Source organism: Leptodactylus fuscus, chromosome 9 (assembly GCF_031893055.1).
Source record: "Leptodactylus fuscus isolate aLepFus1 chromosome 9, aLepFus1.hap2, whole genome shotgun sequence".
Lineage (NCBI taxonomy): Eukaryota > Metazoa > Chordata > Amphibia > Anura > Leptodactylidae > Leptodactylus > Leptodactylus fuscus.
Window position 1 is genome coordinate 62,164,174 of NC_134273.1, and position 13,507 is coordinate 62,177,680.

General features: G+C 43.5%; 1 protein-coding gene across 2 annotated transcripts in view; it reads left to right on the plus strand.

The window, feature by feature from the left end:
* Nucleotides 1-13,507, plus strand: part of PTPRC (protein tyrosine phosphatase receptor type C) — a 97,998-nt gene that overhangs the window by 73,902 nt on the left and 10,589 nt on the right. For both annotated transcript variants that reach the window (XM_075286128.1, XM_075286127.1), the window contains exons 21-30: nt 1,525-1,615; nt 2,953-3,029; nt 3,334-3,370; nt 3,445-3,542; nt 3,697-3,822; nt 9,995-10,149; nt 10,777-10,912; nt 11,070-11,219; nt 11,702-11,792; nt 13,200-13,330. In XM_075286128.1, the coding sequence (XP_075142229.1) occupies nt 1,525-1,615; nt 2,953-3,029; nt 3,334-3,370; nt 3,445-3,542; nt 3,697-3,822; nt 9,995-10,149; nt 10,777-10,912; nt 11,070-11,219; nt 11,702-11,792; nt 13,200-13,330 (1,092 nt within the window). The remainder of the gene's footprint in view (nt 1-1,524; nt 1,616-2,952; nt 3,030-3,333; nt 3,371-3,444; nt 3,543-3,696; nt 3,823-9,994; nt 10,150-10,776; nt 10,913-11,069; nt 11,220-11,701; nt 11,793-13,199; nt 13,331-13,507) is intronic.

Consider the following 13,507-nt stretch of genomic DNA (forward strand, 5'->3'; position numbering starts at 1 on the left):
GGGGGGGTCAGTAGTGTTGTGGGGGTCAGTAGTGTTGTGGGGGTCACTAGTGTTGTGGAGGTCATTAGTGTTGTGGGGGTCAGTAGTGTTGTGGGGGTCACTAATTTTGTGGGGGTCAGTATTGTTGTGGGGGGGGTCAGTAGTGTTGTGGGGGTCAGTAGTGTTGTGGGGGTCACTAGTGTTGTGGGGGGTCAGTAGTGTTGTGAGGGTCAGTAGTGTTGTGAGGGTCAGTAGTGTTGCGGAGGTCACTAGTGTTGTGGGGGTCAGTAGTGTTGTGGGGGGGGGTCAGTAGTGTTGTGGGGGGGGGGGGGGTCAGTAGTGTTGGGGGGGGGGGGTCAGTAGTGTTGTGGGGGTCAGTAGTGTTGGACTTCCTGTAGTCAAATATTGATGAACTCACAAAAATCTCTTTGAAAATGGTGTTGTAAAGCGTATATACCATTTTTTTTTGTCATATTTTCATTAGTAAATCTGTTCTTTGGGTTACAATTTTGAGATGCTGTACATTGCCTATTTGTATTCAGTACAGTGAGTATGTACAGGGAATGGGGGGTCAGGAAATACCCTTAAGCCGATTACACATAACCCTGAGCTATCCGGCTGACATGAATAAAAGGCACAGGCAGCGCATGGGGGACACACGGATGTCATCTGTCACCTGTGCACAACCTGTGCTTCCATGGCCCCTTTCATTAAATGAAAGGAATGGGCAGACTGATAGGTGAGATCTGCTAGATCAATATGGAAGTAGACTGAGGGATTTGGCATGGCTGACAAATGCTTTTAGACAAAAAATGTTTTATTGTTTAATAGAGTTTATATACAATAATATCAATAATCTAAAATAATTGAAGAGCTCAACGGAAAAATGGCCTAAGTCCAAAAATCAATATTGTGAGAAAAACGAAATTTAAAGTTTTAGCCTAAAGCAAACGGGCATTATTGTGGAATATATCTATTCAATGTAATCAGCTAATGAACACCGTTAATCCTAATCATAAATTGTATTATTTATTAAAAAAATTGCAGCTTCATGTATAAATATTATTTATTTAATATTATTAATTAATTACTACTATTATTAAACAATGAAGAAGAAGAATTACCTGCCTCCCTTTTCGGCGCTAAATATGTGCAAAAGTCGATTTAGAGCCTTTTAAACAATAAGACAAAGTTTTTACACTAATATAAACAACAGACCGGAAGTCGCGATTTCAATGAAAAAATGACCAACGAGAGTGAAGTAAGTAAGTTTGTATTGGACTTAGGCCATTATTCCATTGAATGTAAATTCTTCTGCATTGAAATATATGGACTTAGGTCATTAATCCTAGGTACCTTGTAAACCCAATGCATAGAACGAGGTACAAAGAAGCTTTCTAGGTAATAATTTGAAATATGACAAAATGTGGACTTAGGCCATTTTTCCGTTGAGCTCTTCAATTATATAACAATAATAATATAAAATCACCTGGAAGTGCAAGCAGAAAGCGCAGTTTGTCATTTCCATTTTTTTTTTATTTTCAGAGCATTCCGCGTGTGTTTAGCAAATTGCCTATTAAAGAAGCCAGAAAACCCTGCAACCAATCTAAAAACCGCTACATTGATATTTTACCTTGTAAGTAAATAGTATTTTATATGGTGCAGTATTTAAAATGACAAACCTGTTCTCCATAAAACATAACATGGAGAATAGATAGTTATAGGAGCTGGTGCCTTCATTAGATCTTCTGCATTGGATCTGCCACTTACTGACACTCTCTGCATTGGACTGACTACCAGCTTCTTTGGTTACCCTACACATTGTGCTTTGGTGGTCTGAGACACTCACAAGCTGGCCAATCTGTCTACCAAAGCTGAATGGGCATAGGGTAGTCTAAAAGCTTGTGGTCATTATAGATCAATATAAGTTGGACCAGGAATTGATACCCTATGTGATCAAAAGTATCCGGACACCTGCCTGAAAATGACTTACAAGTTGGTGGCGCCCTCCATCGGTAATGCTGGAATTCAATATGGTGTTGGCCCTTAGCCTTGATGACAGCTTCCACTCTCACAGGCATACGTTCAATCAGGTGCTGGAAGGTTTCTTGGGGAATGGCAGCCCATTCTTCACGGAGTGCTGCACTGAGGAGAGGTATCGATGTAGGTCGGTGAGGCCTGGCACAAAGTTGGCGTTCCAAAACATCCCAAAGGTGTTCTATAGGATTCAAGTCAGGACTCTGTGCAGGCGAATCCATTACAGAGATGTTATTGTCGTGTAACCACTCCGCCACAGGCCGTGCAGTATGAACAGGTGCTCCATCGTGTTGAAAGATACAATCGCCATCCCCGAATTACTCTTCAACAGTGGGAAGCAAGAAAGTGTTTAAAACATCAATATAGGCCTGTGCTGTGATAGTGCCACGCAAAACAACAAGGGGTGCAAGCCTCCTCCATGAAAAACACGACCACACCATAACACCACCGCCTCCGAATTTTACTGTTGGCACTACACACGCTGGCAGATGACGTTCACCGGGCATTCACCATACCCACACCCTGCCATTAGATCGCCACATTGTGTACCGTGATTCGTCACTCCACACAACGTTTTTCCACTGTTCAATCATCCAATGTTTATGCTCCTTACACCAAGCGAGGCGTCATTTGGCATTGACCTGTGTGATGTGTGGCACCCAATCACCTGACCACGTTTTAAGTCCTTGATTTCCGTGGAGCGCCCCATTCTGCTCTCTCACGATGTCTAATGTCTACTGAGGTCACTGACATGGAGTACCTGGCAGTAGGCGGCAGCACTATGCACCTAATATGAAAAACGTATATTTTTGGGGGTGTCTGGATACTTTGGATCACATAGTGTAGGTCCATGGCACATAGTACATAAAGGAGGGCACCGTGTTCTGATACTTGTAAGGTTATGGAACTTATGGTAATTACTAATTCATTTTACAGATGATAATAACAGAGTGGTCTTGTCTGAGATACATGGAGAACCAGGATCAGATTATATCAATGCCAGCTACATTAATGTAAGGATAAAGGCTTGTGAAATTGCACTGAAACATGACTTATCTCTCTAGGAGTTTGTCTTAGAACTCAATGCCATAATGCTTACTCTCCATAGAAGACAATTATTTTATATGCACATGTTTAGCACGGCTCACGTGTTACAGTAACTGTGCATATGGTTGTAAAATACCATTTCTTAAGTATTTACAGTGTTAATATTTTCTTTAATACAGTGGTTGCTGTAAATCTTTGTTCATGACTTCTGAAACATACTGCTAAGAATATATGGGGTATATCTAACTGGCTTTATATTTATGTATACAGGGATTTAAGGAACCAAGGAAATACATTGCTGCCCAAGGTAATATATGTGCCACTACTGTAGATTCAGTCTCAGTTTACCTTTCTAGATATGACCTAGGATACTTTTTACAGGCCCCAAGGAGGAAACCATGATTGATTTCTGGAGGATGATCTGGGAGCAGAAGTCCACAATCATTGTGATGGTCACTCGCTGTGAGGAAGGGAACCGTGTAAGTGGAAACAGTCTCCGGCCCCTCTCTCCTCTTCCCAATGATCTCTTACATTGGGTTCGCTAAATGTTTTACAAGCTATAGTTATAAATTTGGAAAACAAAAGGGAAAATACGGAAACTATCAGTATTGTAATTGTGATATTAAATTTCAGAACAAGTGCGCTCAGTACTGGCCAACAAATGCAGGTGAAACGGAGGACTATGGGGATGTCATTGTACAGCACATACAGGATAAATTCTACCCCGATTACATTATTCGCAAATTGCACATCACTAATGTAAGTTACTTCATCTTTTCCACTGAAGGGTCAATAAGTGGTAATTTGTAATATATTATATTATGTAGATTTGCTTTAATTGCATTCATGGAAATAATATTTTAAGTTATTATACTATCTGTCTGTTTCATTAACTAAAATTCGTGAGCTCTCTCAGATATAGTAAACATTTTTGGAGTACACAAGTTAAAAGGGTTTTCCAAGTTCTAAGAAACTGTGACCAAATGCAGGCAAAGAGATGAAATAACACATAAATGTATACACAGCTGACTGATCAACAACCCAGAAGAGGAAAGCAATGAGGTTGGGGGTAATAGATAGGTTGGGTAAGGGGCTTTAAAGTGTGAAAGATGGTGATAGATGGTGATGGTGCACTTCCCTATTGTAAGCCTACCTGAGCCTGATGGTGGTTGGAGAGCCTTGATGGTGAATGTAGGACAGACGTCTCTCGCACTGGAACAGTATTATTAAAAATGTTCTTTGTCTCTCATAAAACAATATAAAATTGCCTCCAATGCCCAGGCTGGGGGTGTATAAATTAAATAGGGTGTCCGCCCTGCGCATGGCTCAAAGGTTGAATCATAGATCTGTTCAAAATGACCCTCACAGTTATTGTTACATATTATTACAACACATGATTCCAAAACAGTGAGCAGAGCTATGGCCGATATCCTGACTGAAAAATAGCCTACCAGGGTACTCCATCATATACTCCATACTTCTCCCTGAGTAGGAAAGGAGAGGACTGACAGGCTTCTCTTCTTAAAGGGGCTCTATCATCGGGTCATTTTTAACTAAGCACATACATGTAAAGCCTTTAGAAAGGCTATTCCACACCTACCTTTTGTATGTAAATTGCCTCAGTCATTTTTGAATGAGCCCATTTTTATTCATATGCTAATTAGCTTCCAGCCAGCACAGAAAGTTCCCAGCAGCCTCCTTTCTGCTATTCTTTCCTATCTGTATTGTGCAAGCAGGAAGTCAACGGCAGCAGCCTGTGCTGTATATATACATAGGGAAGAATAGACAGAGGGTGCACAATGTTACTTTGGGAGTGCACCGAGAGGCTAATTAGCATATGAATAAAAACAGGGTCATTCAAATAACACTGAGGCGATTTACATACAAAAGGTAGGTGTGGAATAGACTTTCTAATGCCTATACAAGGATGTGCTTAGTTAAAAATGACTTTTTCCAATTATAGAGCCCCTTGAACTAGAATGTTCTAAGTCGAGGTCTGTACTATCTGCTCAGTTACAACCTAAATATGTTCCAATTAAAGTCCTACAATTTTTATTCAGCAATAATATAGGTTAGAGTGCAAATACTATGCTCCAGTATTACTCTATGGGGTTTGTTTACATGGCTGCAGCAGTGCGATGTCTAAGACAGCAGCGGAAGTCTGAACACCGCATTAGTTTGATGAGGTGGTCTAGTAGCAATTAGAGATGAGCGAACACTAAAATGTTCGAGGTTCGAAATTCGATTCGAACAGCCGCTCACTGTTCGAGTGTTCGAATGGGTTTCGAACCCCATTATAGTCTATGGGGAACATAAACTCGTTAAGGGGGAAACCCAAATTCGTGTCTGGAGGGTCACCAAGTCCACTATGACACCCCAGGAAATGATACCAACACCCTGGAATGACACTGGGACAGCAGGGGAAGCATGTCTGGGGGCATAAAAGTCACTTTATTTCATGGAAATCCCTGTCAGTTTGCGATTTTCGCAAGCTAACTTTTCCCCATAGAAATGCATTGGCCAGTGCTGATTGGCCAGAGTACGGAACTCGACCAATCAGCGCTGGCTCTGCTGGAGGAGGCGGAGTCTAAGATAGCTCCACACCAGTCTCCATTCAGGTCCGACCTTAGACTCCGCCTCCTCCGGCAGAGCCAGCGCTGATTGGCCGAAGGCTGGCCAATGCATTCCTATGCGAATGCAGACTTAGCAGTGCTGAGTCAGTTTTGCTCAACTACACATCTGATGCACACTCGGCACTGCTACATCAGATGTAGCAATCTGATGTAGCAGAGCCGAGGGTGCACTAGAACCCCTGTGCAAACTCAGTTCACGCTAATAGAATGCATTGGCCAGCGCTGATTGGCCAATGCATTCTATTAGCCCGATGAAGTAGAGCTGAATGTGTGTGCTAAGCACACACATTCAGCACTGCTTCATCAAGCCAATACAATGCATTAGCCAGTGCTGATTGGCCAGAGTACGGAATTCGGCCAATCAGCGCTGGCCAATGCATTCTATTAGCCCGATGAAGTAGAGCTGAATGTGTGTGCTAAGCACACACATTCAGCACTGCTTCATCAAGCCAATACAATGCATTAGCCAGTGCTGATTGGCCAGAGTACGGAATTCGGCCAATCAGCGCTGGCTCTGCTGGAGGAGGCGGAGTCTAAGGTCGCTCCACACCAGTCTCCATTCAGGTCCGACCTTAGACTCCGCCTCCTCCGGCAGAGCCAGCGCTGATTGGCCGAAGGCTGGCCAATGCATTCCTATGCGAATGCAGACTTAGCAGTGCTGAGTCAGTTTTGCTCAACTACACATCTGATGCACACTCGGCACTGCTACATCAGATGTAGCAATCTGATGTAGCAGAGCCGAGGGTGCACTAGAACCCCTGTGCAAACTCAGTTCACGCTAATAGAATGCATTGGCCAGCGCTGATTGGCCAATGCATTCTATTAGCCCGATGAAGTAGAGCTGAATGTGTGTGCTAAGCACACACATTCAGCACTGCTTCATCAAGCCAATACAATGCATTAGCCAGTGCTGATTGGCCAGAGTACGGAATTCGGCCAATCAGCGCTGGCCAATGCATTCTATTAGCCCGATGAAGTAGAGCTGAATGTGTGTGCTAAGCACACACATTCAGCACTGCTTCATCAAGCCAATACAATGCATTAGCCAGTGCTGATTGGCCAGAGTACGGAATTCGGCCAATCAGCGCTGGCTCTGCTGGAGGAGGCGGAGTCTAAGGTCGCTCCACACCAGTCTCCATTCAGGTCCGACCTTAGACTCCGCCTCCTCCGGCAGAGCCAGCGCTGATTGGCCGAAGGCTGGCCAATGCATTCCTATGCGAATGCAGACTTAGCAGTGCTGAGTCAGTTTTGCTCAACTACACATCTGATGCACACTCGGCACTGCTACATCAGATGTAGCAATCTGATGTAGCAGAGCCGAGGGTGCACTAGAACCCCTGTGCAAACTCAGTTCACGCTAATAGAATGCATTGGCCAGCGCTGATTGGCCAATGCATTCTATTAGCCCGATGAAGTAGAGCTGAATGTGTGTGCTAAGCACACACATTCAGCTCTACTTCATCGGGCTAATAGAATGCATTGGCCAGCGCTGATTGGCCAGAGTACGGAACTCGACCAATCAGCGCTGGCTCTGCTGGAGGAGGCGGAGTCTAAGGTCGGACCTGAATGGAGACTGGTGTGGAGCGATCTTAGACTCCGCCTCCTCCAGCAGAGCCAGCGCTGATTGGCCGAATTCCGTACTCTGGCCAATCAGCACTGGCTAATGCATTGTATTGGCGTGATGAAGCAGTGCTGAATGTGTGTGCTTAGCACACACATTCAGCTCTACTTCATCGGGCTAATAGAATGCATTGGCCAGCGCTGATTGGCCGAATTCCGTACTCTGGCCAATCAGTGCTGGCCAATGCATTCTATTAGCTTGATGAAGCAGAGTGTGCACAAGGGTTCAAGCGCACCCTCGGCTCTGATGTAGGAGAGCCGAGGGTGCACTTGAACCCTTGTGCACCCTCAGCTCTGCTACATCAGAGCCGAGGGTGCGCTTGAACCCTTGTGCACACTCTGCTTCATCAAGCTAATAGAATGCATTGGCCAGCGCTGATTGGCCAATGTATTCTATTAGCCTGATGAAGTAGAGCTGAATGTGTGTGCTAAGCACACACATTCAGCTCTACTTCATCGGGCTAATAGAATGCATTGGCCAGCGCTGATTGGCCAGAGTACGGAACTCGACCAATCAGCGCTGGCTCTGCTGGAGGAGGCGGAGTCTAAGATCGCTCCACACCAGTCTCCATTCAGGTCCGACCTTAGACTCCGCCTCCTCCAGCAGAGCCAGCGCTGATTGGCCGAATTCCGTACTCTGGCCAATCAGCACTGGCTAATGCATTGTATTGGCTTGATGAAGCAGTGCTGAATGTGTGTGCTTAGCACACACATTCAGCTCTACTTCATCGGGCTAATAGAATGCATTGGCCAATCAGCGCTGGCCAATGCATTCTATTAGCGTGAACTGAGTTTGCACAGGGGTTCTAGTGCACCCTCGGCTCTGCTACATCAGATTGCTACATCTGATGTAGCAGTGCCGAGTGTGCATCAGATGTGTAGTTGAGCAAAACTGACTCAGCACTGCTAAGTATGCATTCGCATAGGAATGCATTGGCCAGCCTTCGGCCAATCAGCGCTGGCTCTGCCGGAGGAGGCGGAGTCTAAGGTCGGACCTGAATGGAGACTGGTGTGGAGCGACCTTAGACTCCGCCTCCTCCAGCAGAGCCAGCGCTGATTGGCCGAATTCCGTACTCTGGCCAATCAGCACTGGCTAATGCATTGTATTGGCTTGATGAAGCAGTGCTGAATGTGTGTGCTTAGCACACACATTCAGCTCTACTTCATCGGGCTAATAGAATGCATTGGCCAATCAGCGCTGGCCAATGCATTCTATTAGCGTGAACTGAGTTTGCACAGGGGTTCTAGTGCACCCTCGGCTCTGCTACATCAGATTGCTACATCTGATGTAGCAGTGCCGAGTGTGCATCAGATGTGTAGTTGAGCAAAACTGACTCAGCACTGCTAAGTCTCTGCATTCGCATAGGAATGCATTGGCCAGCCTTCGGCCAATCAGCGCTGGCTCTGCCGGAGGAGGCGGAGTCTAAGGTCGGACCTGAATGGAGACTGGTGTGGAGCGATCTTAGACTCCGCCTCCTCCAGCAGAGCCAGCGCTGATTGGTCGAGTTCCGTACTCTGGCCAAACAGCGCTGGCCAATGCATTCTATTAGCCCGATGAAGTAGAGCTGAATGTGTGTGCTTAGCACACACATTCAGCTCTACTTCATCAGGCTAATAGAATACATTGGCCAATCAGCGCTGGCCAATGCATTCTATTAGCTTGATGAAGCAGAGTGTGCACAAGGGTTCAAGCGCACCCTCGGCTCTGATGTAGCAGAGCTGAGGGTGCACAAGGGTTCAAGTGCACCCTCGGCTCTCCTACATCAGAGCCGAGGGTGCGCTTGAACCCTTGTGCAGCCTCGGCTCTGCTACATCAGAGCCGAGGGTGCGCTTGAACCCTTGTGCACACTCTGCTTCATCAAGCTAATAGAATGCATTGGCCAGCACTGATTGGCCAGAGTACGGAATTCGGCCAATCAGCGCTGGCCAATGCATCCCTATGGGAAAAAGTTTATCTCACAAAAATCACAATTACACACCCGATAGAGCCCCAAAAAGTTATTTTTAATAACATTCCCCCCTAAATAAAGGTTATCCCTAGCTATCCCTGCCTGTACAGCTATCCCTGTCTCATAGTCACAAAGTTCACATTCTCATATGACCCGGATTTGAAATCCACTATTCGTCTAAAATGGAGGTCACCTGATTTCGGCAGCCAATGACTTTTTCCAATTTTTTTCAATGCCCCCAGTGTCGTAGTTCCTGTCCCACCTCCCCTGCGCTGTTATTGGTGCAAAAAAGGCGCCAGGGAAGGTGGGAGGGGAATCGAATTTTGGCGCACTTTACCACGTGGTGTTCGATTCGATTCGAACATGGCGAACACCCTGATATCCGATCGAACATGTGTTCGATAGAACACTGTTCGCTCATCTCTAGTAGCAATCTTATGTCTATGGGAACATGTTTACATTTGATATTCATGAAGCATGACATGCATTCATATATTATAAATAAACCTCACATTATAATATTCCTGTTAGATGTGTTTTAGAACCTTTCATCTCATGTGTGCGTGACATCAAGTGATATAAATCTCTATACAGTGTGAAGATTATAATTTATTCATTTCACTAATTCATTGTTGCATCTTTCATAGTCTCTATGTTCAGTCACCAACCTATCTTGGATACATATTGCATACAAATATAATCACAAATACCTTTTTATCCACACTATAGCGGCGTGAAAAATCGGAGCGTGACATCACTCACATCCAGTTCACTGTTTGGCCAGATCACGGTGTACCAGATGATCCCAACCTCCTGCTGAAATTACGTCGGAGGGTCAACGCTTTAAGCAATTTCTTCAGTGGTCCAATAATTGTTCATTGCAGGTAAAATGTATAGCAAAATATATCAGAATTGTGTGTTGCTGATGTGTTTAGCGCACAGAGAATTCTCCAGTCTGTATAAGATTGCAGGAATGATAAGCAAGGGTTTTAATTTAATATACTGTATATCATACTGGTATTAGCAATTCACATTAAAAAACAGAGTAGAGCTGCACAGAACCTGACGTATGACCACTTACATACTCCAAGCTCTACCAATCCATGATATGGCACCCAAAGTCTACAATACCTCTGTATTATATAGGGAAGCTTTCTAAGATGTATAATATATGAATTTGAGTAATACCCCATGGCGTAGTTCATATGATGGTATGACCAATATTATTTGTAGGTGCACCCTTCTTATTAGGGATCTCTAGGTACTTGTTTGGTGTAAAATCACATTCTAATGGAGATATAACCTCCTAGAAGAGACCTGGTGCAAACAATAAGTGGAGAAATTGCAACAATTTTTTGCACCAGTTTTGCACAATGAACCCAACACTTTGCAACTGAAGATCAATTGTCAGCGTGAATTTAGTGACAGTCTTAATTCTTTGCCATATAATAGATTGTAATACATATAATGCACTTATATGACCTGTAACATTCATGAACTATCATTTCCAGTGCCGGTGTCGGGCGTACAGGAACCTATATAAGCATTGATGCCATGTTGGAAGGTCTTGAGGCAGAGAACAGGGTGGATGTCTATGGCTATGTGGTGCAGTTGAGACGCCAGCGCTGTCTGATGGTTCAAGTGGAGGTGAATATAGAAGAGAAACAATGACGCTACTATTTGTATTTTATGTGATATTTAATTGCCAATTTTCATCATATTCACTGAAAATATTTATCTATAAGCCTTTCAATGTTTCTTTTTCCCAATGCGATTGTGCATAATGCTTTTGGCTTACTTGCAGTCTCAGTACATCTTCATACACAAGTCTTTGGTGGAATACAATCAGTTTGGTGAGACAGAAATCAGTACGTCTGAGTTCCCACATGTACTCAACTTCATGAAGAAAACTGACCTTCCCTCTGAGCCATCTCCACTGAACTGTGAATTTCAGGTAATCCTATAGAGAGTGTTTGGTTGAAGAAACTCATTTTTAGATAATCTGTTGCTGCATTTTGAGGAGTTTTCCTCTCCTGTGCAGCAGGAAGAGGAATGACACCAGTAAGCCCAACCAGGTGGCGCAACAAAATAAAATTTAATTGAAACATTCTCTTTACATTCTTCTGTATACAGAATAGAATTGGTGAAGATTAGAGATGAGCGAGTAGTATTCGATTGAATACCTCGCTCCCATAGTAATGCGTGTAAGTGGCCGAACACCAAGGGGTTAAGCGCAGTGAATATTCACTGCGCTTAACCCCTTGGTGTTCGGCCGCTTACACGAATTCCTATGGGAGTGAGGCATTCGATCGAATACTACTCGCTCATCTCTAGTGAAGATATTTAGTTCTGTGAACAGAGCCTTAAACTCTATAAAAAGCATTCTATAAATTTTTAATTAAAGGATAAAATAACAATTGTGAAATTACATTTTAGAGATTGCCTTCATATAAAAGCTGGAGACCGCAGAGAACAGGAAACCAGCACGAGAACAAAGACAAGAATCGTAACTCCTCAGTTATTCCATGTAAGAGAGCATATGTAATAATATAAATACATGTATACATATTGACTCCACATACCATGCTATGCCCTTTTAGCTAAGACATTCACAAATATTGTGAAGCTTCATGTACAGCCATACAGAGACACATGGCATTGTCAGGCATTGCAGGGATTTTCTCAACTAAAAATCTTGACCTATCCTAAAGATAAGTTATCAATATCAGATTGGTGGGGATCTGACACTTGGCATCACCCCATTGATCAGCTGTTCTCAGCATTTGGTAGAGCAGGAAGCAGACAGGAACTTAAATGTGAGCTAAGCTGCAGTGACTCAGTTGAGCCACTACAGAGAGAATGGCGCTGTCTGCTTCCTTCTCCATTCTCTGAGTATCAGCTGCAGAGAACAGATCACTGGTGGGGTGTCGGGTCTGAGACCCTGACACATCTGGTATTGATGATGTATTCCTTTGCAACATTGATATATTTAGAAAATCCCTTTAAATGATATATTATGTTGCTACTTCTCCAAGCCAAAGCATAAGGGCTCATGCATGCTGAAAAACTGTCCGAACAAAAACCTGCAGTGCAGTGCCTGAAGGTTGTACAAACATGGCAGAAAACCTCTGTCTGCCTCCATATGAATCCAGAGCCATACAGAAATACATTTGGGGCCCATACACTTGTAGCACTGTATTGTCATTCCATTGACTTGCACTATGGCCATGTGGATGTGCCATAAAGCTGACCCTTGGTGTATAGATATTTTTCCATCTGTAAAAGATTGTTTAAAATAACAAATTCCATAACTGAACATTTATCAGTAATGGTGCAAACCTTGTATGCCCGTTATTAACCCTAGATGACATGTGTGCTCTTCTTATCTATTGTATATCATCATTCTTGTGCTATTTCCTGTGCTGTTTTTAAAGGCGTTTGATCTAGCCGGTGCATACATTGACTTTATACATGAAATCAGACTCTACCTAGTATAGTAACTGTGTCGGGATAGTTACAATAAGCTGTCCGGCTGTGAAAGCCACCAGTCCATCTAAGCAGGGGTCTCAAACTTATCAAGGTAAATGGGCCACACATAGAAAATATGACGGGTTGCCTTTTTGTCAGATTACATCACAAAATTATTGTTAATCAAGTAGATATTTGAACTACTATAACAATGTTACATTACTATAACAATACTGATACTGACTCTTATAGTGCCCTTATATACATTCGGCCACCCCATAGTTTTGTCCTTATATAATAATACTGTCTGGTCCCTGAGTGCCTCAAAAAAACCCAAAACATCTCCTCTATACCCACCTTCCACCAGCAAACCAGAAGTGGGGGGAAAAAATGCCAGCTGGGAAACATTTCGATTCCTCGGAGTAAGTAAAATGGGATGCTTTCATTTATATGGTTTCATTTCTAGATGAATTTAACCGTGTCCAGGTCAAGGTGGATGATGAGCCAGAAAGAGAACAAGGAGAGGACTCTGACATGTCTACAGATGAGGACAGTGCCTCTGAGGAGTCTATCTACATCAATGCATCTTACATAATAGTATGGCATCTGTTATTCTTATTATTGCTACTCTAATAGATCTCAATGATCAGCGATACTTGCAGATAAGTGAATAGGTAGATGTTACTCTTTCAGGTCTCCAACAGCATAAAGATTATTATAATATACTGTAATATGCAAAACTATAATTGGAGGGTGGAAGAGCTTGTGCTGTGG